The following is a 23206-nucleotide window of genomic DNA, read 5'->3' on the forward strand; positions in this document are numbered from 1 at the left end:
AAGCATGACAACGTGTAAAACCCCAAGTCAGAGGTCAAATGGTGCACTCGATCTCTCAAGTCGCCTGCTTGCCCCTCTACTAAATATATTTCACGTTCTTCCATTCCTGCTCTAAAAGTTGCCTCAGTCTCTCCTTCTGTCTTGTGCCCCTCTGCCAAATTCTTCTGAGGAGGCAAGTATTGAGGTTGCTGCAGACACGTAATGATTCGCTGCTGGTAACATACTTTGGTACCACCTAACTCGGATACATTTGGCTAACAGTAGCTGTAGAATAGGTACCTGTAGCCCTGTCAGCCTCAGAGCCTCAGCTAGCAGCGGCTGGCCATGCCCCTCAGGTCTCTAACACACGTGTTCACCTCTTTTTCCAGAAAGGGAGATGCCATGTGCTGGCCCAGCACTCCAATAGGGGCCTGACCTCTAGGAACGGGACACTGGAGGAAGCCTAGACATTTGAACAAATCAAGTCATCCAGATCCATGGTCAGCTCCTGCCCCGACTTGGCCTTCCTCCTGCTGGGCTGGCCCACGGACCTCGGGAACCTGCCCTGGCTGTGGGTGACCTGCAGGTACTGGTCAGCACTGCTGTTCTGCTGGTCACTGCTGGATGCTGCCGACACGGAGTCAGATTCCGTGAGGGATGGCTCAAACCTGGGCTTCCCTCTGGGCTTCAGAGGGGGCTGTGGGTATTGGAAATTCCGGGATCGTGGCTTTTTGGGCACATAGGCTGGCCTCTCAAGGTGACCCTCAAAATCTTCCTTCCACGACTTGTAGTGCACCCTTCCCTGGTGCTTGGGAGCCAGGTTCTGACTTTCGGACCTCTCCCCAATATAAAAATGAGGAGCCCGACGGAGGTCTATCAGAGAGCGTGGGGGAAGAGACTGTTTGATCCAATCTCTCCTTGGCGTCTCCTCCTCTTCTTCACTCAGCTGTGGGGAGGGAGGCTGGCGGGGGACCCAGGATGCATATTGTTGCACGTTCCTAGGGTACAGCTCCACAATGTCACCTGAAGCATCTATCTTGAAATGTCTTTCTGGCCAGACATTTAGATGTTTTTTCTTGTAAGAGTCACGTTCATTAATGACATAGTATCTGGGGGTGTGGGGCTTGGGACCCTGTGTCACCAAAGTCGAGGCCTCTGGTCCACGGTGAGGTGGGTTCATTTGCTGAAAGTCTTTTCGGAAAAGAGGTTCTGAGTGTACATCTTCGATGTGCTTTGTAAATGTCATAGGTGTGCGCGATCTGTTCCTGTGAAGGTCGCTGGTGCTTGCACACAGACCATGCAGATACCTATAAGACAGGGGCGGTTAAGTAGCTGTGGCTTTGGTGGTCTCAGAGCCCCACACCTGAGGACTGTGAGCTGTCAGCAGTTCTCTGAGCATTTTCACTGAGGCTGGTTCCAACTGGATAGTGGGTGTTCTGTGGATTGTGAGCACAGAGACATTTGGGGGACTGGGCTAAACAGTTTTGTTTACTACTGGCATTTTCAGAACCCTAAATCAGTGAGGTACATGTGAGTCTCCATGAAGAGTGCAGAGCGAGGGGTACTGTGCTAGTGTATTTCATCACAGAGCCCTCTTTGTGTCAGGAGGCACATAGTGGGACTAGTGTCTGTGAAGCACATGTTAGGAACACAGTTTCTCATCCTTTCTGCGAAGCAGCTGTCTGACTTTTCAAGCACTTCTCTGAGTTTCCACGGGTGGCTGGAGGGGAGTTGTACATATTAAACAGTTTTTCCCTGGCCAGGTACAGTGGTTCACACTTGCAATCCCAGCACTTTGGGAGGCCAAGGCAGGTGGATCACTTAAGGTCAGGAGTTTGAGACCAGCCTGGTCAAGATGGTGAAACCCGGTCTCTATTGAAAATACAAAAAATAGCCGGGTGTGGTGGTAGGTGCCTGTAATCCCAGCTACTTGGGAGGCTGAGGCAGGAGAATTGCTTGAACCTGGGAAGTGGAGGTTGCAGTGAGCCGAGATTGCACCACTGCACTCCAACCTGGGTGACAAGAGCGAAACTGTCTTTCAAAAAAAAAAAAACAAAGAAGTTCTTCCTGATAAAGACTTGATCTGTATGGTGGCTGTGGCTTGACCACTGGTGGCCTCCCAAGGAGTGTTTGAACCCTTTCTCCTTGTCAAGAACCCACAGAGACATGCAGACAACTCCTTATATAAGAAGACTTCAAGTTCTTTGCTAACTTAGTCATTATCTTTAAAAAAGAGAGCCCCTGGCCGGGCGCGGTGGCTCAAGCCTGTAATCCCAGCACTTTGGGAGGCCGAGACGTGTGGATCACGAGGTCAGGAGATCGAGACCATCCTGGCTAACACGGTGAAACCCCGTCTCTACTAAAAATACAAAAAAAAAAAAACTAGCCGGGCGAGGTGGCGGGCGCCTGTAGTCCCAGCTACTCGGGAGGCTGAGCCAGGAGAATGGCGTGAACCCGGGAGGCGGAGCTTGCAGTGAGCTGAGATCCGGCCACTGCACTCCAGCCTGGGCGACAGAGCGAGACTCCGTCTCAAAAAAAAAAAAAAAAAAAAAAAAGAGAGCCCCTGTATTTTATCTATATTGCTTTCGCTGTGCTACATTCAGATCAAATGAATTTGGGCCACTGCAGGTCTATCCCCTTCATCTTTCCAGGGGTCCGACCTCCATTAAAGTAGGAAGGGATCTACTGCTTTCGTTGACCCCATGTAATGCATAAATGGTCTTGCCAATAACTTGACCAGACTAGAGCTAAAATATGGAAGATCTTGCCAATAATACGACCAGTGTGGAACTAAAAAATAAACAGTTATTTTCTTAGCCTAGACAAATGTTTATCCTAGGTTGACTAGAAGGTTTGCTTACAAGTTAAATGGCAGATAACCTAGGAGGAAGAATTTGTCCTGTTTGATAAACTTTGACACCCCCAGCCCGCCTCCATTTCTTCTCAGTACCAGCTGTCACAGTCTCCTGACCCCATGTCTTCTGGGAGAATTAGAATTTAATGGCCTTGGCCTCCTGAAGCTGCTGAGGCCTTCAGACCTCTCACTTTCCAGGTTTTCATCTGTGCTGCAGTGGAGCCTCACCTGTTAGTTTCATGCTCTAGCCTGGATTTGGAGACTCCAGGGAGAGGTGAGCTAGGAGCCCTGTCCCCTGGCCTGGGGCTCTGGGGCATGGACTGTGCGACTGTCTCTATCCTGCCACCCTTGCTGCTCCCTGAGTCAAAATGGACCACGTTGCCGTTGTTTTGGGGTGTGCCCGAGTGCGCTGAGGACAGCTGGCTGGTAAGATCACTGTTGTTTGGAAGCTTCTTGGTGCTTTCTTCCTGGGTCTGGATTCGGGCTGCAGGGAGAGGGAGGCATTGTGAGAAGACAGGTGTCATGAGTTGCAAGAGTTTTATGACATCCAAGAGTTGGTCCACAAACAATTGAGTTCACTTACAAATACACCTAACCAGTGGGCAACAAACATTCTGTAATTCAAATGATTTCATCCCTGAAAGTTGGAGCTGGGAGTGTAGGAGGAATCAAGTGAACACAGGGCTTTATAGTGCTCCATCTGATGCTCCCATGAAGCAAAGCAAGTACTTAACAGATATGGGGCTCCAGTTCCTTATCTATTCAATGGAGATAATAAAGCTTACACAACAATTACGATTATTTGGAAACAGTTCACATGCATTCTGAAAAAAGATGTGGTCTTGAGCTGAAAAATGAACACCGGACAATGCTATTGTTATCCTGAAACAGTCTATGTGGGTTCTGGCTTTTGAAGGTGACCTGAACTAAATTTAATTATGCTTAATGGGCAAATAAGTGATGACAATTAGAGAGGCATTTTATGGCGTGAGCCACAGCCACTTTCAGTAATCATTATCAATTGTAGGCTTCTCTCTGAAAAGCTGATGGAGCAAGCAAGCATAATCCTTAGGCCTTAGGGCTCTTGCTCGGGCATTTTTCTGGAGAGGAATAGGTCCCTTCCAATTAGTGAAGTATTGCAACAGCTGTGTGAGCTAGCCCCTAGAGCCCTTCTGGGTCCCATTCTCATTCATGTACGCTGTGCCATGTTAATGGTGCCCAATAAGCCTTCTGGCTCACAGCACTCTGCTAGTGGTCCTGAGAAACAGATTCGTCTCCTTCGAGCTGCCCTTGCCCACTTTCTTCCCTTCAGGCCACAGCACACTTCTACACCACATGCTTCCATTCTCCCTGCTCTGCAGGGACAGGACAGAACCTAAGGAGGCTCAGGGAAGGGACCTGAGAGGGAACATTGCAAGGAAGAGATGGGCCACGGAGAGAAAGTACACAAAAGTGAACCAAAGAGATTCTTCGGGTTTTCATCCACATGAATGTGCTGATTTTCCTCTCCTACTTCAATACTTCCTTCTGGTTTTACACATGTTTTGGGATTATTCATGGGCCTGGATATGATATAAAAATTGAAGATTTAGAACAACATTTTTATCCCTAGACTTTATTTTATTGTGCCTAGTTACTTGTGAAAAACCACAGGTTATCAGGAATTTTTATTGGTAGTATACCGCAAACTACCTTAAATGGCTATATTTTTAAATGCCCACTAACTGAGACAGCAGATCTCTGCATTTAAAAAAAAATTAGGACAGGCACAGTGGCTCACACCTGTAACCCCAGCACTTTGGGAGGCCAAGGTGGGTGGATCACGAGGTCAGGAGTTTGAGACCAGCCTGACCAACTATGGTGAAAATATAAAAATTAACTGGGCATGATGGCATGCACCTGTAATGCCAGCTACTCAGGAGGCTGAGGCAAGAGAATCACTTGAACCTGGAAGATGGAGGTTGCAGTGAGCCGAGATCACGCCACTGCACTCCAGCCTGGGCGACAGAGCAAGACTCTGCCTCAAAACAAAACAAACAAAAAAAAGAAGCAGAAATACTTACCTTCTACCATCTGGGCAACCTTTTTCTTATCCTCTGATCTTGCCTAAAATGCAAATGATATGCATGTTTGTTTTGGCTTTAGCAGGAAGTAGTAACAAATATTATTCCTGGGGGAAGAAAAAAAGATTTACATGCCATACTTCTTACCTTGGACCATGACTGTACTACTATTGCCCCCTGTGGACAGTATGCTCTGGGCTCGGGCCTGTTATTTGAGTGAATAAATGCAGATACCTGAGAGCTGAAGTTTTATGCCTAGCCAATTTTATTTAGGGACAGCTAATTAATAGACCATGTTTAGATTCTGCCCGTAATAGTTTGCCTGAATCACAAAGAAAAAAATATAGATCAACAACACTGGAGATGTATGTTTCCACCAAAACGGCCTTTGTAACTCCAAATGAATTTCAAATTAGAAGCGAATTTGTGTTTCTTTGCGTGAATTGATGTTCGTGGGAGGTTTTTTTGGTTTTTGTTTTTTGTTTTTTTCCTGATAGAAGTGGAAGGAGTATTTTTGCATGGGTGAGGTCAGGGAGGCATCTGGGGCGCCAAATTTCATGAGGTACTTATTTTCAGGGCTGTGAAAGGACAGAGTTAGCATTACACTTACAGAGCCTCCTTTAATGTGGTGCTTTGGGAGCCTCACTGGCCTCATCCCAGTCCTGGGATCCCTCCTGGGGGTCTGGAGGACCCAGGGCACTAAGGGAACACCTGGGGTATGTGGAGGAAGAGAAATTGTGGAAGTTTTGGGAATGTGTGTTTCCCTGGGACTGCTCTGAGAGAGAGGGTTTGAGCCCCGCGGAGAGAAGGTAATGACAGCCGCAATGAAAGGATATGAAAGAGGTGAGGCTTTAGGGACAAACAGTGCTGCTGGGCTCAGATGCCCAAGTTGACAAGGATTGGGAAGGGGCCCTTTCTCTCCCTTGCCAATCTACCAGAGCTCGCAGAAGTGCCCGGCACACTGAGGGCTTGGGGTGGTCACAGGAGGGCACTGAAAGGCTTGAGGCAGCAGCAAGTTCCCTTGAGAAGGAAGAAAAACAGGAGCAGGCTTCTTCCTAGCAAAGGTGAGCCATCCTTGGGTAGTCTTAGAAATAACTGTTGGACTTCTGGGGATTGGTGGCCTTGCACCTTAGTGGGTGGCCAAGAGTCACAGAACCTTGAAGATGTGACCTCACTTGTATTCCCATGCTGGTGGGACATCAGTCATGTGGTTGACACACATTCATAATAGCAAAGTTCATTAAATACTTGCATTTTGGATCTGCATTTTGAGCTGGTGGTTGCTGAGCTTTAGCGACCGTGCGATGCTCTGGAGATAATAGATGAGCATGCTGGGACAGAACAACACAGGACAGTGAGTGAACTGCAACTCGCTTTTCTGCTTTTCAGACCACATTCCCTGCAGATAGTTGGCAGGAATGAGAGGCTCCCAGGCCAGATGTGGGCTACCCACTGACCCTCCACTAAGGACAAAATGTATCAGCAAATTCTCAAGTCAGTGAGCACTGGGAAGGGGCCGCTTTTGTTTTCTTTTCCTGGCTTTCCACAGCACCCTCATTGACCTGGAATTCTGTGCTAGTGATAGCAATAGGGAAGACCTGAAAATGGGGGAGAAGTTTTGCAGTCTATCAAGCTAAGAGTACAGGATCCACTCACTTTTATTTTTTTCCTTTAAACCAAAACAAGCCAAAGCTACTCAGCCGAGTTGTGAAATTCCTTTTCGGGATTATTTAAATTTCTGGAAAATGAGATGATGATAATAATGGCATTCAGCCCCATTCTAGTGATCACAGTAATTGACCAAATGGTGTTGATGGATCAATAACCACCTCGACAGCAATGGAGTGCTCCCTCACAGCCCCTCACTGAGACCCAGTGGCTGTGTCTCCATGGCACAGTGCCTCATGTAACTCTGGTGTATGACTCAGAGTCCCTGTTGAGATCATCAGGCTCTAAGCCTAAGTGATTTTTGAATGAACTAATAAATTTTATATAATTATTGGAAAGCAGCATTTTCTTGTTGGCCAAACACACAGAAGTCCCTCCAAAGCTGGCAGGTGTGGTACTCACAAAAGCAGGAGTACCCCGGGCAGGATGACCACGGGGCTACTGATGTGCCCAACCACGGAGCCAAACCACACGGGAAAGTCTTTCTCAATCGTTTCTGACACAATGTCATAAATTTTCTCTTGTCCACTGTGAGAAAGAAAAACATAACTCCAGATTTTATTGCTCTTGGCAGAAAGATGCTGCAAGACATCAGAAAATGGCTGGATGCCTGGAAGCCAATTCATAACATTCCTCAAATGATTTCATACTAATTAATACGGAGGATGGAAGATGGAGTCATTAATCACATTGCATGTATGTGTGTGTTCTAATCATGTACACTAAGGTAGACTAAATATTACATACATGTGTCAAAGCTGACTTGAATGCTAGATGAAGATGCTAGAGGGTTTTGCTTGAATACAGCTGGATAATATAGAAAAAAAAGTGCTGTGCACTGTGTTTTAATAAAACCATTCTGTGTTTTGACCAGGTAGAATGTCCTCTAGCACAGAGCCATGCTGTTTTTCTTTTTCACTTTAAATGGATTATATTTTTTACCATGAGCACAGAGATGATTATACTAAAGGTAGCCTGCTATTAAGGAAAGAGAACTGGTCTTGAATGTAAAACATGTGGGTTTGCAATCTTTTTATCCTGTTTACCTGCTCTGTCAGCCGGGAGGACAATTCAGTTCAATATGATTTAATTCCCCTATAGCTGTCAGTCGCTTTGGGCAGAGCTGGGAACGAAACTTACCTGAATGGCCCACAGTTTAGAGATGGCTTGTATCGGACAATAGCAAAAATAGTTGGCAGCATGCACAGAAACAGCATGAACAGGAGCATTGACAAGTAGAAGTTGTTGGATCTGCAGATAAATCAAATGCCATGCATTAAGTTCACTCCATAGCCAGTTGCCAGGGTTGCATATGCCCAAAGAGCTGCCACAAAAATGGTTGCCCTGACTCTTTGCAAACTAAAAATCCTCCTCTCAGGGTTACCTGTGAATGGATCTGTCATAGGATCACATGCAGCTTAGAAACCTAGAAATCAGTATTCAAAGGAACTTCAAACCTCTCCCACCCAACCTGTTGATCTAATAAACATTTGCTGAGCACCTGTTCACCTCAAACCATGAGAGTGGTGAACTCACCCTGGCACCAAGGAGTTCCACACAGTAAACCCAATTTATGGAAAAATCTTAGAAGCATTGCCCATCCATCTGGGTCCTTACCTAATGGTTCCCTCTGCTATTCCCAGGCTTAAACTTGTCTCTTATGTCTCGGGATGGTTTGGCTCTTTTGTTTATGATTCCTGACTCTCTCACTTGGGTGTGATTTGCACTCAACTTCTCTGCACATGGCTGCCCAGGGTATGTGTTATGTCTGATTAAGTCCTGGTCCCTGAGCCCTAAGCTAGTGTCAGGGAGTTTGGATGCCCAGGGCTCCCCTGAGGGCAGCTTAGACCTGTTTGGTGTGCAAGGCCCTGTACACAGTTCAGAAAAGAGAATGAGGGGTCAATCTAGTTACTTTCAGCTAGTACTCTCTGTTGGTCTGTTTCTCTGTCTCTCTCTCATGAAAAAGACTTGACTAGAAGAGAATAGAAAATTTCAGAGAGCACAGAATGTAGTAAGAAAGTGGTAAGTTGTGAAACTTCGTTCTCTTTCTCTATCCACAGACACACATACATACATACATATAATAAATATATATACATATATACAACATATATAAATATATCAAAACATATATCTCTGAATGTATTAACATATGTGTGCTGTCACCAGATAAAATGTAAATGCATTGTCAAGTAGGTCATGAGCAAAAAGTTTGAAAGCCACTGATACGGACACACATAACCATTATGTCAAAGTAAAATAACCGAATCAAAGTATTTAGAATGTGTTATGAATTCACCAAAATGACTAAAATTAAAACAGATAAAAGAATAAGTGTTGGCAAGGTTATAGAACAATTGGAACTCTCATATAATGCTGCTAGACATGTAAACTGGGGTGATCATTTTAGAAAACCTTTTGGTGCCATTTGCTAAAGGTGAACATACGCCTGCCCTGTGGCCCAGCAATTGCATTCCTAGGTATATATGCAACAAAGACACTTAGGATGTCCAAGACAGCATTACTCATTATGGCTAACAGCTGGAAGCAACCTACATGCCCATCAACAGGAGCCAAGGATAAAGAAATTGGGGTGTATTTCCTCACTGAGGTGAATCTCACAAACACAATGTTGAGTGGAAGCAGTTGGGCACAAAGGAGCACATACCGTGTGTGTGTGATCACGTTTGCATCAAGTAAAAGCTAGGCAAGCCTAATTATGCCATTAGAAGTTGGCAGTGATTGGAATCGCATGCAAGTGGGCATGCTCTGGGTACCATTTGTGTTTTGTTTTTTGATCTGAGTGCCTTGTGTTCAGTTTTTGAAAACTCATCAGGCTGAACATTTATGATTTGTATACTTTTTTCTAAAGGATTATTAAACTTTGGCAAAAAGTTTTAAAAGTGTCATGAGTTCAAGAGGAGTGAGGATTCATTGAAAGAGTAAGGCATTGGAAATGGCTCTTGGAGGAGATAAAATTGGAGGACAGGCAGGATTTTGACAGGAAGAGAGTTGGGGGGACTCCTTGCTAGAGGACCCCTGGGTAAGGCAGACATGGATTATATGTATACAGATATCTGCATAATCAGATCTTATTCTTACTCACCTTGAGGCTCGAAATACTTGCTGGTGGGGCACATTGCAGGTCAGCACAGCCCAGCTCCTCAGGTACATGAGCCCAATGAGTTTGAGAACGTTGAATGCTGGGAGACATGGGGAGAAGAAGGCCCCCATCCTGGAACCATGAGGAAGGTCAGTTTGCATCTGTTCTCTTCCAGCCTATCTCCCAGGACTATGGAAGCCCCATGTAGGAACATGGTTCTAAGACTTTGGGGCTTACACCCTATGCTTAAAGAACTGGAGAAGCCCCTGAAGTCCCGAGACCACAACCCTCCACCTTCTAAAGATAAGACAAGTCACTGAAGGTGGGTGTTGATCCTATTTAAAAATATTCTCTTTGCAAAGGACAACTGTTTGTCTCTCTTTTCACAGTTGAGCAAAGGAAAATCCTCATCTGGGAAGGAGGCAAATAATGGATAACTACTGTTTGGGGCCAGCTCCTGGTTTTGTTTATCTATGATGAGGACTATGTTAGTAAATTACTGACTTTCAGGTTTAATCAACATATGTTGAGCACCTAGTTTTGCTGGATATGGCATTAAGCATCCTCACATATTTCAGTTTGTTTACTCTTCTGCAATAGTGATAGAAGAGGTAAATATCCAGTTGATAGACAACAAGGGTAGATATGGGGAAACCAAAGACATGTTGCTAAGCCAGACCCTGTATCATCCAAACCTGGGAGACTTGGGGAGTGAAATAACTGAGCCCACAGGCAAGAACCAGATGATCCCAGGAAAGCTGGGACTTATGGTCACCCTGAAAAGAAATGTCAACTAGGCGACAAAACCCATGTCTTCAGACTTCAGTCTAAATCAGTTTATATTGGATATGCATTCAATCTAATACTTGTGGAATTTGGGTTTAGTGGTGTGAAAATAAGCGTAGACATAAGAATATGTTCATAAGTAAAATGTTTCTAACAAGAAATGTTCAGTTGTCACTATCTGTTGGATGTTAGGCAAGACACTTAGCTTCTCTGCATTTCAGTTTTCTCATCTTTAAAAACGGGAAGGTAATGGCAGTTACCTCAAGGGTTTACTATAAGGATTAAATTAGTTACTATAGGTAGAAAAGTACTTGATATCTAGCACTGTTAAATAAGTGTCACATATTATTTATTTTTATTTATTTATTTATTGAGATGGAGTTTTGCTCTGTCACCCAGGCTAGAGTGCAGTGGCATGATCTCGGCTCACTGCAAGCTCCGCCTCCCGGGTTCATGTCATTCTCCTGCCTCAGCCTCCGGAGTAGCTGGGACTACAGGTACCCGCCATCATGCCTGGCTAACTTTTTGTATTTTTTAATAGAGACAGGGTTTCAGCGTGTTAGCCAGGATGGTCTCAATCTCCTGACCTCGTGATCCACCCGCCTCAGCCTCCCAAAATGCTGGGATTACAGGTGTGAGCCACTGCGCCCGGCCAATGTCACATATTATTTTTAATACTGTATTTGTAAAGATATTTTGCAAAATACAGCGGACTATAAGAACACAGAATTTGACAGGAGGCATATTACTTTATACCTCTCAATTGCCATGTATTTTACTGAATTATGATGAAGAGAGAGAGTGTTTTCTGGATATATGGAACGTCCCAGGTTCTTCTTTTTTGTTTGCTTATGTTTTAACAAATAGCACTATTTCTGGTCCAACAGGTAAAACCAGAGATGGTGGGATCATTTAAGGAGCTCTCCATTGCGGCCCACAGACACACGCATATGTGTGGGTGGGATCACAGGACCCCTTCAGCTCCTCAGTGTCTTCAAGGACAGGATTGCCATGGCCTGGGAGGTGCCATGGGTGAACAGACTTCCGTACTTCCTGCCTCCCCAAGGGTGGGCCTGCAGTCTGGGGGATGGCTGTGCTCCTGGGCTCAGTGTCTAAGTGAAAATTAGGAGGAAAATGGAGGGAGGGTGGCGAGCGAGGACAGACTGGCCAAGGTCCCCCCGCAGCCACTCCTGAAGTCCTCACTAAGGAGAAGCAGCCTCTCCTCCCAGCCTTACCCTAGTCCTCCCTAAGAGTGTATTCTGCTAGTTTCTGTGCAGATTTTTTTTTTTTGGCTGTGACCAATAGTAGCTTAAACATGGATTATTTTCTTTTTAATTTCTTCCTGCAAATTTCTTAGGAAATCATCAATAAAATTAATATACATGTGAAATAGTTCTCTTGGAAACATCCTTTCTTAATGCTTATAACTGTGTTTATTATGGCCGTGCCCCATCCAGACTAAGTAAATTAAAATCTTAGCCCAGATGAGATGTAAGCAAAGGCAAGAAGAAACTTTGATACCTACCAAATCATTCCTTGGTTGTAGACTAAATGTAGCACATTCTCAGCTATTTTGAATTCTCCATATTCAGGCTGCAAGAGAAAATAAACTTGTGTATTAAACAAGTTCCAAAGTTCTTTGCATGAACCCATTTATTACAGACACTTATATAGACTTCTTTGCTTTTATGAGCACTTAGAGATCAGTGCTTGTGGGGCCCTCCCAGCAAATGGTAAATGTTAAGAAGGGGTGGGGCTGGGCCTTGTAACTTGTGCTGTAACCCCAGCACTTCGAGAGGCTGAGGCAGGAGTTCAAGTCAGGAGTTCAAGGCCAACCTGGGCAACATAGTGAGACCTCGTCTCTACAAAAAATTTTAAAACTAGCTGGGCATGGTGGCACATGCCTGTAGTCCCAGCTACTTGGGAGGCTGAGGCAGGAGGATCGCTTGAGCAAGACCCTGTCTCAAAAAAAAAAACCAAAAAAAAAACAAGGAAGTAGAAGCTCAGCTTTCTGCACCTGTCTCCTCTTCCCACTTGTATTCTCTTTCCATGTGTGCCCTTCAGCTATGCTGGACTGTTTCCCAGCCTCAGCATGAGAAAGGATGGATTTGGCCATATAAACTTTCCCAACAGACACAGCATTTTACTTACAAACTTGTTTTCCAGATCCCAACACCAGTAGTCACTTAAGTACCGCACGAAAAGTCCTCGGAAGAAGTCTATGAGCAGAATGCTCGCCACGGTGAAGAGCATGTCAATGATGGAGAGCTTCAGCATCTCCTGAAACACAGGGTGTCCCTGGATGCCACCATGCCCCACCCTTCCCATGGTCACTCTTCCTTCGGGGTGCTCCTAATCTCTGTTCATTGCTGTGGGCCCCAGCCAGTGGGCCCCTCCAATGGCATTCTCATTTCTCATATTTGTAAGTTGCAGTGGGCAGAGGACTGGGCTTCTGGTACATAAACGGTGCTCAATAAACATTGGGTAATTTGAATGTGAATTTTGATATCTGAGGCCAGCATCACATGAAACTAGGAAGGAATATAAGGTCTGTGGTTCTGAGCTGCTGGAGACTCGAGGCTGGTGACTCATTTCCATGGGCTAATACCTTGGTGTTGAGGTTTTCTGTACAACATGGTTAAGGGTACAGATTTTGGAGCAAATTCCTGGGCTTAGGACTTCATTGTGCTCTTTACTATCTGTGTCCTTGGGCAAGTACTTGACCACCTGTGCCTCAGTTTCCTCATCTGTGCCTATAAGGTTAACAATAATAGGACTCTTATGAGGACCAAGCATTTGGAACAGGACCCAGCACATGGTCAATATTGTCTGAGTCTTTGCACTGATTATTTTTCTTTTCTAATTTTGAGACTTGGAAAATCATAAACCTCACTGAACTTTTCTTTCTTTTTCTATAAGATGGGGCAGGGACAGCTCAGAGAGTTGCAGGGGTGGACAGCTCAGAGAGTTGCAGGGGTTAAGTGATGAGATGGATATGACAGCACTTTGTAAGGGTAAAGAGAACCACCTGACCGACGTATGTCTCCCAGCACTGGTCTTGTGGACTCTGAGGGTAGAGGCTAGTCCTGTTCGCCTTTATGAGAGGCATGGTGTAAGCTGAAATGCTGGTCTCTTCCAAGGCCCATGTGCTGTTTCTCCTGAGCCCCATTCCAGGCCGAGATGTGGACCATTTCTCTTCTTCAGGGGCTGTCCTGGTTGCAAAGAAGGTGGTAGAATCTATCCAATGACTTGTGTTATTTTTGGTAGCCATTTCCTAGGGAGAGAGAGAGAGAGGGAAGGAGGTGAGAAAGAAAAATGGCGGTCCACATATTTGTAAATGAGAATCCATCATGGACCCCAAGGGTGTCATTGCATTGCTTGGGAGTAATCATTCATCCTCTTTCTCTTTCTAGACCACCACTTGACTAGAGTTGGCCCCAATAAGGGAACACAGTGGTGTAATGGATAGTATTTATTCATCCCTAGTAAGGGTCAGAAACTGTTTCAGGTAACACATGTTAACTCTACTTATCCTCAGAAGAGCTTTAGATAAGGATTATTACCCCATGTTCAGATAAGATTGAAACTCAGTGAGTTGAAGCCTAATGCTCAAGGTCACGCTGCTAGTAAGTGTCAGGTAAAGACCCAGGTCTGTGTAACCTCAAAGCCCCAATGCAGAAAAATGACTCTCTGTGGCTTCATCTGCCTATAAGCCTTGAAATTTGATGTTAGTGTGGTATGCCTTGGGCATATAACCCTAAAAGAGCAACCCCTCTCTTCCTCCCTTTCCTCCACCATTCAGGATATCCTAATAGGTGGGACAGGTTGAAAGTGCACACCAGGTTGGGTGTGATGCCTCATACCTGTAATCCCAGCACTTTGGGAGACCAAGGCAGTGGAATCACTTGTGTCCAGGAGCCTGAGACCAGCCTGAGCAACATGGTGAAACCCCATCTCTATAAAAAAATTTAAAAAAAAAAATAGCCAAATATGGTGGCATGCAGCTCTAGTCCCAGGTACTCTGGAGGCTAAAATGGGAGTACCACTTGAGCCCAGGGAGGTTGAGGCTGCAGTGAGCAGTGCTTGTGCCACTGCACTCCAGCCTGGGCAACAAAGTGAGGCCCTGTCTCAAGAAAGAAAAAAAAAAAAAAAAAGGTGGACATCAAAGATTCCCTAGGCTGGGAGCAGATACTCCTGCTGGGCTGGGATAGTAAGTCCATTCTGAACTGTTCCCCATGAAATGATTATTCTGTCCTGACTTTCTAAGTGAGTCTCATGGCCTTCTGCTCTTCCTGTGATCATTTGCAATAGCTGTTGATAGCCTTTTCCTGATGGGATTCAAAGAAATGGGATAGTATGATATAAAGAGTCAAAAATTCTGGAGTTCTCATCCCAGCACCATCACTTACCAGCCATGCACTGTAGCCTGAATTTCTTTATATGGGAGGCAAGGATAATTTTTCTCTCCTTACCTTGAGAAGACTCCAGCAAAGTCAAGTTTTGCACATGATTATGGAGTACAAGTACAATCAGTGATCCTTTCCACGATGATGACCCTGGTGTTGGGAGGAGGTAGCAGAGAGGGCAGAGGTGGGGCAGACAACTCTCTGGAATGGACACTCACCTCAATGCTCATGCTGTTAACCTTGTCCAGGAGAGCAATGATCAGGCTGTAGAGATTTCCCAGATACAGCACAAGGACCCTGAAAGCCACAAGCCCACCTTGAGAGACAAGACCATGACACACAAGTCCACGGTTCTAGAGCCCCCATATGGTTCTGGAGACTGTCATAGATGTATTAAGGCAGTGGCTGCCACACTTGGTTTCCTTTAGAGTCACCTCAAGGGCATTTTTAAAAAGACAGAATTCCAGAATCCACCCTTAGTAGGTCTGGAAGGGCTCTGAAAATCATTTTACAGCCTTTCCAGTTGATTCTGCTATAGCCTATCCTTGGATCTGTACTTTACAAACACTAGTGTAGCAGAAAGTGTGAGTTTAGGAAGTGGGGCCCTAACATGTGGTTTATGAGTCATGCTTTCTGGTTTATGAATTGATTTCCCATGCGTTATCTCACTTGATCCTCACAACAGCTCTGTAATAATCCCCACTTAAGGTACAAGTGTATGAAGCACAGAGGGAGCTAAGTCACCAGCTCAAGTTCACACAATTAAAAAGCAGCAGAATGCAATTTCAGGACCTCAGTGCTCCACTTCTGAAATGCAGGCTGGGCCCCTCAGAAGCACTGAAAAGCTGTGGGTACAGCTACACCCTGTCAGCCACTGGGAGTGAATGGAATCTGCCAGCAACAGTCTGGATCAGCCAATGATCAAAGACTTGATGTCAGCTTCCCCAGTGCTGGAAGGTTTTGAAAACACATCATGGAATTTCCAGGATGCAGCCTTGGGTCTTACTGGAAACCTGTCTGGGAAAATGAAGTGAGAAAGGAAATGACAGGTTTAAACACACTTCAGTGAGACAACACGTAGCCCTTAGAGAAAAATGAAACCAATTGATGGGAGAATCATGAAACCAATTGAGAAAGTTGATGGGAAAGCATCTTTATCTTGAGGAAAAGACTCCAAGTTGAAACCATCTCCCCAGGCCTTCCACATCTCCTCAAGTATAGAGTTGACCACCCGTGTGCAGGCAGTGGGCAGAGAAACAGGAAAGTGGTGTCTCCAGGGGGTAGCATTGTAGCTCACATCGGCTCTCCCTCTGAATTGAGAAAGGATTCCCGTGGGCACAATGCACTTACAGTACTGAGTACAAGGCAAGTCCCTCAGTGTGTATTCAGTAAGTGGTGGCCAAAGGAAGGATTGAATGCATTTCCTCTCCTGCTGTCTCAGCATTACCATCACTCTATGCCTTGGATAGAAGCTAATACAGTCTGCTGGTGAGTTAATGGAACTGAAATAATATGTCTTATGTTTATTACCAGAATTAGCCCTAATTTGTCTGGGGGAAGTCTCTGATGCCTCTGTTTCTCTAGTTTTGAACATGAATAATGAGGCCAATTTATATAATAGCATTGCCTTTAGACCAAATGCAATAATGGAATTGATTCCACCCAATACTTGCTAGTGAGGAAGGAGCTTCTCTCTTGCAGGTCAAAAGACATGTTGGATGGAGCAGAAAGAACAAGGAATCTGAGCCAGGGAGCTGAGAGGCTCATCCCAGATCTGCCCTGGGCCATGAAGGTTTGACCAACTCCATGCTCTTCCTAGTCATGTTTTCTCTCTTTGAAATGACAGTTGAATTTCAGGAGTTGGAAATTACGGCTTTCAAGCCAAACCATACCCTTGCCTATTTTTGTCAGTAAAGTTGTATTGGAACACGACCACACCTGTTCATCGCCTTATGGTCTGTGGCTGCTTTCATGCTAGAACCTTAGAGTTGAGTAGTGGTGATACAGACTTACCCACAAAACCACAAATATTTACTATCTAGTTCTTTTTGGGAAATGTTTGCCAATTCCTGAATGAGAGCAAATCTTCCCAAAGTAGTCTGTGGAAAATTAGTTCTATAGAATGTTATTAGGTGTTACAAAAGGAAACGGGGAGAAACCAGTGTAGACCAGGGTGAAGGTGTGAGCAGGTAACAAGGGCTCTCACTGCCTCCCTCTGCCACATTCAGTTTAACAATGCCTCACCCAGCCCTACTACAGTAGCTGAATTTGTAGATGAAGAGACCATACTCCAGGGAGGACAGGCAGATTTTTCAGGAAAATACTGATAAAGCCAGTGCTCAAAATGAGTGTGGCTGTTCCGACTCCCACAGAAGGTGTTCCAGGACGTTCCCTTGGGTACACCAGTCTTCCCCAACCACCTGCTGTCACAGCCACTGACCATCCTGGCAAAGCTTCCAGGCATATCCACAAGGAACTCTTTGAGTCTATACTTTAGGGGAACTGTCCACAAAGCGTTGACTGTTCTTATTGCATCTGGAAAAACAACATGCGTCCCTCTCACCACTCAGAGTTAAACCACGGAGAAAACAGAACAGTGAGGAAAACCAAACACACTGCCAGTCCTCTTCTTGGTTCCCTTTTGTTCATTTGTTTGTTTGTTTGTTTTGGAGTTTTGCTTTTGTTGCCCAGGCTGGAGTGCAGTGGCGTGATCTCGGCTCACCGCAACCTCTGCCTTCCGGGTTCAAGCGATTCTCTTGCCTCAGCCTCCTGAGTAGCTGGGATTACAGGCATGTGCCACCACGCCCAGCTATTTTTTTTTTTTTTTAGTAGAGACAGGGTTTCTCCATGTTGGTTAGGCTGGTCTTGAACTCCCGACCTCAGGTGATCCACGCGCCTTGGCCTCCCAAAGTGCTGGGATTACAGGCGTGAGCCACTGCACCCAACCCTTGGTTCCCTTTTGTGTCCTCTTTTTCTGCCTGTTCTTCCTTTCTTCCTTTCCTTTCTCCTCCTCCTCCTCATCCTCTTCTTCTTCTTCATTCCTTTTCATCCATTTCTTCTACCTTTGTCATCCTGGTCCTCCTCCTCCCTTCCTCCTTCTATTCTCCTGCCTCCTCCCCTATCCCTCCTCTTGGGTTATGCTTTTCTTGAGTTGCATCCATACGTAAAGTTCTGTGCTGAGTGTCTGAGAGAAAAGAAGCAAGCCCTGGTTCTTGAGGCACTTACATTCCCACTGTGAGTGGGCACATGGGTGAGCCACAGGTGGCATTTCTGGGCAGGACTGTTGTACCTTGCAAGCTGGAAGCGCAGCGTGGTCCTGGGGTGGTACATCTCTAAGGCAGCAATGAGGTCAAAGGCTGATGGTGCTATCATGGTGACGAGGGAGACCACCACACTGACCTGTTGAGAGAGCACATGCCAGAGCCAGGCATTCCCAGGACCCCTGATCAAGCCTCACCATGTGCATTTGATCTCTTTCACTAATATTGGATCAGTGGGTATCCACAGGGTCCTTGGATCCTCCATGGAAAATCTCCCCAAATCTCTGCTAATTAGCTTTTTTCAAAAGGCGGCCACCACTTTATCATGGCCTTTTTTTTTTTTTTTTTTGACCTCTCCTTAAATGTTCTGAGGACACTCATACACGCCATTTGGGATTCACTAGGCCACGTGCGGTGGCTCACACCTGTAATTCCAACACTTTGGGAGACTTGTGAGGCTGCAGGAGAATTGCTTGAGGCCAGGCATTGAAGACCAGCCTGGGCAACACAGCAGGATTCCATTTCTACCAAAAAAAAAAAAAAAAAAGAAAAAAATCTGGCACATGCCTATGGTCCCAACTCATTGGGAGGCTGAAGCAGGAGAATTGCTTGAGGCTAGGCATTCAAGATTAGCCTGGGCAACACAGCAAGACCCCATCTCTACCAATAAAAAAAAAGGGGGGGGGGGCAAATGCCTATGGTCCCAGCTTGTTGGGAAACTGTGGCAGAAGAATTTCTTGAGCCCAGAAGTTCGAGGCTGCTGTGAGCTGTGATTGGACCACTGCACTCCAGCCTGGGCAACAGAGTGAAACCTTGACTCAAAAAGCAAAAAGGATTCACTAACATTTCTGCCACAATTTCCCCAATTACCATCTCACAGTATTTATACTTCCCTGACCTTGGATGGAAGACGGAAATAACTGCAACTATTACCAATAGAAAAGGAAAGCCTGAGAGGTAATGTAATATTCTTTCTGTACGTGGAAGATTAATTATCTAGAGAATTATGCCCGGCTTTTGTTTCTCTGTACTTACAGCAGAAGAAAGAGGAGTTTTAGCTGGTACAGATGTTTGAGATAAAATAAGAAATAATTTCTGAATATATCTTTAAAAAATTATTCATATTTCTATCTGTAAACATACAAGTACACAGTAATTCAATTGGCATAAAATAGAGGCATGGGAAAAGGTTACCTAGGGTAGAGTAGACTCAGATTTTGATAAATTACTGTACATTGATAAATATGCACATGGCAAATTGATGACCATCTTACACACCTTTCTTTTTAAATCCCAACAGGGGGTAATAATTTTCATAGAAATGATCTGAGAGGTGGTTTTTGTGCTATTTCTGCCTTTCAAATATGTACAGATAAATTGGGCCAACTTTTCAGGACAATGGTCTTAAAATGAATATTTAGAATTCCAAAATTATTCATAAGCATTCACTTGGTGATTTTCTATTTATGAGAATATTCACAAAATGGAGGTCGGGGGAAGATGATTGTTTAAAAAATAAACCATTTGTGTAGAGCTGGTTCTGGAAGCATTATTTGTCATTTAGATATTCAGAAACTACCTAAATATTCACAAATGGCACCTGGTGAACTTTAATCCATGCGATGGAATATGTGCAGTTGTTAATTCCAATCTGCAGGTAGAATCAATCTGTGGAACATGGATGTGAAGAAACAGATGTGCAAAAGGCAAAACACAGTCGGTGGGGCTCAAGGTAGAGAACAGTGTGAATGCTTGAAGGCGTTTTTGAATCAAACTCTTTCCCAAAGGAGATGAATAAAATTGCCCTTCTGGCTCAAAGTCCTTATAGTCCATGCTCTAGGACAAGAGGACTAAAGTTTTTTCCTAGAGGTATTCCCACCTAACCCACATAAGGAACAAAGAGGCAGGCTACTTTTCTGTCTCTCTCTCTCGTGTTTTTATTTTTGTTTTTGTTTTTTTGAGACGGTCTCACTCTGTTGCCCACACTGGAGTGCAGTGGCATGATCTTGGCTCACTGCAGCCTCTGTCGCCTGGGTTCAAGAGAGTCTCCTGCCTCAGCCTCCCAAGTAGCTGGGACTACAGGTGTGCACCACCACACCCAGCTGATTTTTGTATTTTTAGTAGAGACAGGGTTTCACCATGTTGGCCAGGCTGGGCTCGAACTCCTGACCTCAAGTGATCCACCTGCCTCCCAAAGTGCTGGGATTACAGGCATGAGCCACCATGCCTGGCTATGTCTCTTTTCTAGGGTGCTGCGGGTAATGGCAGTTGGTACCTCATTCTTTTCCCAAAGTGTCAGCTCCTTCTTCGACTGCTCCAGCTTCTGGGACCGGTCCACCACAAAGTAGATGAGATAAATGCTTCCAGCCAATGAGAGAAGCACCAGGATGTTGGCAATAATCCTCAGGCAGATGGTCACTGCCCTGGGGAGAGAAGCAGGCATGAGGACAGCACACAGGGTCCTGCTCACAGCACCGCGATGCAAAGACAACACTACTTGGGGACTGGAACACATCCACTGCCAAGAGGATTCTCTGCCCTGAAGCATCAGTGCTCTTCCAGCCCACCTCACCCCATACCCTAGAATTCCTCATTTCCTAAGAGATCAACAACCAGTCATAAATTCAACCAGCCTGCATCAGTGGGGCTTGAAACAAACAGACGAACAAATAAACGCCTCTGGTTTTAGAGACAGAGTTATTTGGGTTTCAGTTCTAGCTTTGCTACTTAAAATTGGAGTCTTGTGGTATGCACATTAAAGATATAGGAATTCAAGTAAATGTGTTCAGCAGAGGGAGGGAGGAAGGAAGGCAGGGAAGAAGAGAGGAAGGGAGGACACATGATTCTGCCTGTCATCCCATATAATGAATATGACATTGTACAGTCATGTGCTGCACAATGGCAATTTGGTCAATGACGGAATGCTATATGACGGTGTTCCATAAGATTATAATGGAGCTGAAAAACTCCTACGGCCTAGGATATTGTAGCACAATGCATTGCCCTCACATGTTTGTAGTGATGCTGGTGTAAACAAGCCTACTGCACTACCAGTTGTATAAAAGTATAGTACATGCAAGTATGTACAATACATATTTGATAATGATATTAAGTGGCTGTTACTGGCTTAGGTATTTACTATACTTTTTAAAATCATTATTTTAGGGTATACTTCTACTTATTTAAAACAAAATGTTAACTGTAAAACAGCCTCAGGCAGGTCCTTCAGGAGGCATCCAGGGTAAGGCACTGTTACCATAAGAGATGACACCTCCGTGCGTGTTATTGCCCCTGAAGACCTTCCAGTGGGACAAGATGTGGAGGCGGAAGGCAGTGATATTGATTATCCTGACCCTGTGCAGGCCTAGGCTAATGTGTGTGTTAGTCTTTTGTTTTTTTGTTTGTTTGTTTGTTTTTGTTTTGTTTTGTTTTGTTTTGAGATGGCATTTTGCTCTTGTTGCCCAGGCTGGAGCGCGATGGTGCAATCTCAGCTCACTGCAACCTCTGCCTCCTGGGTTCAAGCGATACAGTCTCCTGAGTAGCTGGGATTACAGGCGCTTGCCACCATGCCTGGCTAATTTTTGTATTTTTAGTGGAGACGGGATTTTCCCATGTTGGTTAGGCTTGTCTCAAAACTCCTGACCTCAGGTGATCTGCCCACCTCGGCCTCCCAAAGTGCTGGGATTACAGGTGCACACCACCATGTCTGGCCTGGTCTTAGTTTTTAACAAAAAAGTGTAAAAAGTAAAAAAAAAAATAAAAATAAAAATAAGACAAAGCTTGTAGAATAAGGATACAAAGAAAAATGTTTTTTGTACAGCTGTACCATGTGTTTGTGTTTTAAGTATTACAAAAGAGTCAGTTTTTAAAATTTAAGAGTTCATAAACAAGTGACAGTAAACTAAGATTAATTTACTATTAAAGAAAGAAACCTTAAGAAATAAATTTAGTGTAGCCTAAATATAGAGTGTTTATAAAGTCTACGCTAGTATGCAATTGTGCCCTGGGCCTTCACATTCACTCATCACTCATTCACTGACTCACTCAGAGCAACTTCCAGTCCTGCAAGCTAATTCATGGTAAGTGCCCTATACAGGTGTACCATTTTTAAATCTTTTATACCACATTTTATTGTACCTTTCTATGTCTAGATATGTTTACATACACAAATACCATTGTGTTACAATTGCCTACAGTATTTAGTACAAGTGGCATGCTGTTCAGGTTTGCAGCCTAGGAGTAATTGGCTACACTATATAGCCTAGGTGTGTAGTAGGCTATACCATCTAGGTTTGTGTAAGTACATTTTATGATGTTCACACAAGGACAACATTGTGTTAAGACACGTTTCTTAGAATGCAATCCCATCACTATGCAACATCTGACTGTATTCCTTTGGTAGTTTCTTAATTGTCTTTTCCCTTTAGAAGAAAGCTCTAAGCTTTTTAGCCTTTTTCAATGCTGTTGTCTTCAGCTCTTAAAACAGGCTTAGCATATATGGATGCTTCATAAATATTTGCTAGATGAATAAGTAAATAAAGGAGCAACTAGTGGGAGACACGGGGCTCATCTCTTTCCTAATTTGGTCTCACTTCTCATATGCCTCTGATAGTGAGGGCAGATGTGTGAATCAGTAATGATTCTAGTACTTACATACATGTTTCTGGTTTTAACTGAAACACATCCATTTTTTTTCTAACACTGGAGAACAACTCCCTGTCTGACTTCGATTGGCCTATTTTGAAGGTACCTTCTTCTGCCAACTTTGGAGCTTGTCTGAGCCTGGCTAAGGCCTGGAATCCCAGGCCTTTTTGTAGGTAGTTTATGTGGAAAGTGATCCCAGAAACCAGGAGTGCAGGTCCTGGAGTGGAGCAGGAAAGAGGGGCCATCAGTACAAGGATATGCAGTGGGGCTGGCAGCAGCTAGAGGCAAATGCAGGGCCTTCTGAGGGACTTATGAAATGCCTGACAGAACTGTCTGCCCAGTGCGAAATAGGAAAGCATTTATTCTATTCCCAGCGGTCCAGGGTAGCTCCATGAGCATTCACTCCCAGCATTGCACCCAGCCTCTTGGTTGCATGTGCATGT

General features: G+C 44.7%; 1 protein-coding gene across 1 annotated transcript in view; it reads right to left on the bottom strand.

Moving 5' to 3' along the window:
* Nucleotides 1-235: 235 nt before the first annotated feature.
* The window catches only part of TMC3 (transmembrane channel like 3), a 41158-nt gene continuing 18187 nt past the window's right edge, over nucleotides 236-23206 (bottom strand). The window contains exons 10-22 of the mRNA XM_050798566.1: nucleotides 20395-20542; nucleotides 18149-18258; nucleotides 15078-15156; nucleotides 13482-13727; nucleotides 12605-12733; nucleotides 11979-12046; nucleotides 9671-9799; nucleotides 7705-7815; nucleotides 6967-7092; nucleotides 6149-6227; nucleotides 4897-4939; nucleotides 3062-3317; nucleotides 236-1286 (exon numbers count right to left, since the gene is read on the bottom strand). Of these exons, the coding sequence (XP_050654523.1) occupies nucleotides 443-1286; nucleotides 3062-3317; nucleotides 4897-4939; nucleotides 6149-6227; nucleotides 6967-7092; nucleotides 7705-7815; nucleotides 9671-9799; nucleotides 11979-12046; nucleotides 12605-12733; nucleotides 13482-13727; nucleotides 15078-15156; nucleotides 18149-18258; nucleotides 20395-20542 (2368 nt within the window). The 3' untranslated portion in view covers nucleotides 236-442. The remainder of the gene's footprint in view (nucleotides 1287-3061; nucleotides 3318-4896; nucleotides 4940-6148; nucleotides 6228-6966; nucleotides 7093-7704; nucleotides 7816-9670; nucleotides 9800-11978; nucleotides 12047-12604; nucleotides 12734-13481; nucleotides 13728-15077; nucleotides 15157-18148; nucleotides 18259-20394; nucleotides 20543-23206) is intronic.

The sequence above is a fragment of the Macaca thibetana genome, chromosome 7, assembly GCF_024542745.1.
Source record: "Macaca thibetana thibetana isolate TM-01 chromosome 7, ASM2454274v1, whole genome shotgun sequence".
Lineage (NCBI taxonomy): Eukaryota > Metazoa > Chordata > Mammalia > Primates > Cercopithecidae > Macaca > Macaca thibetana.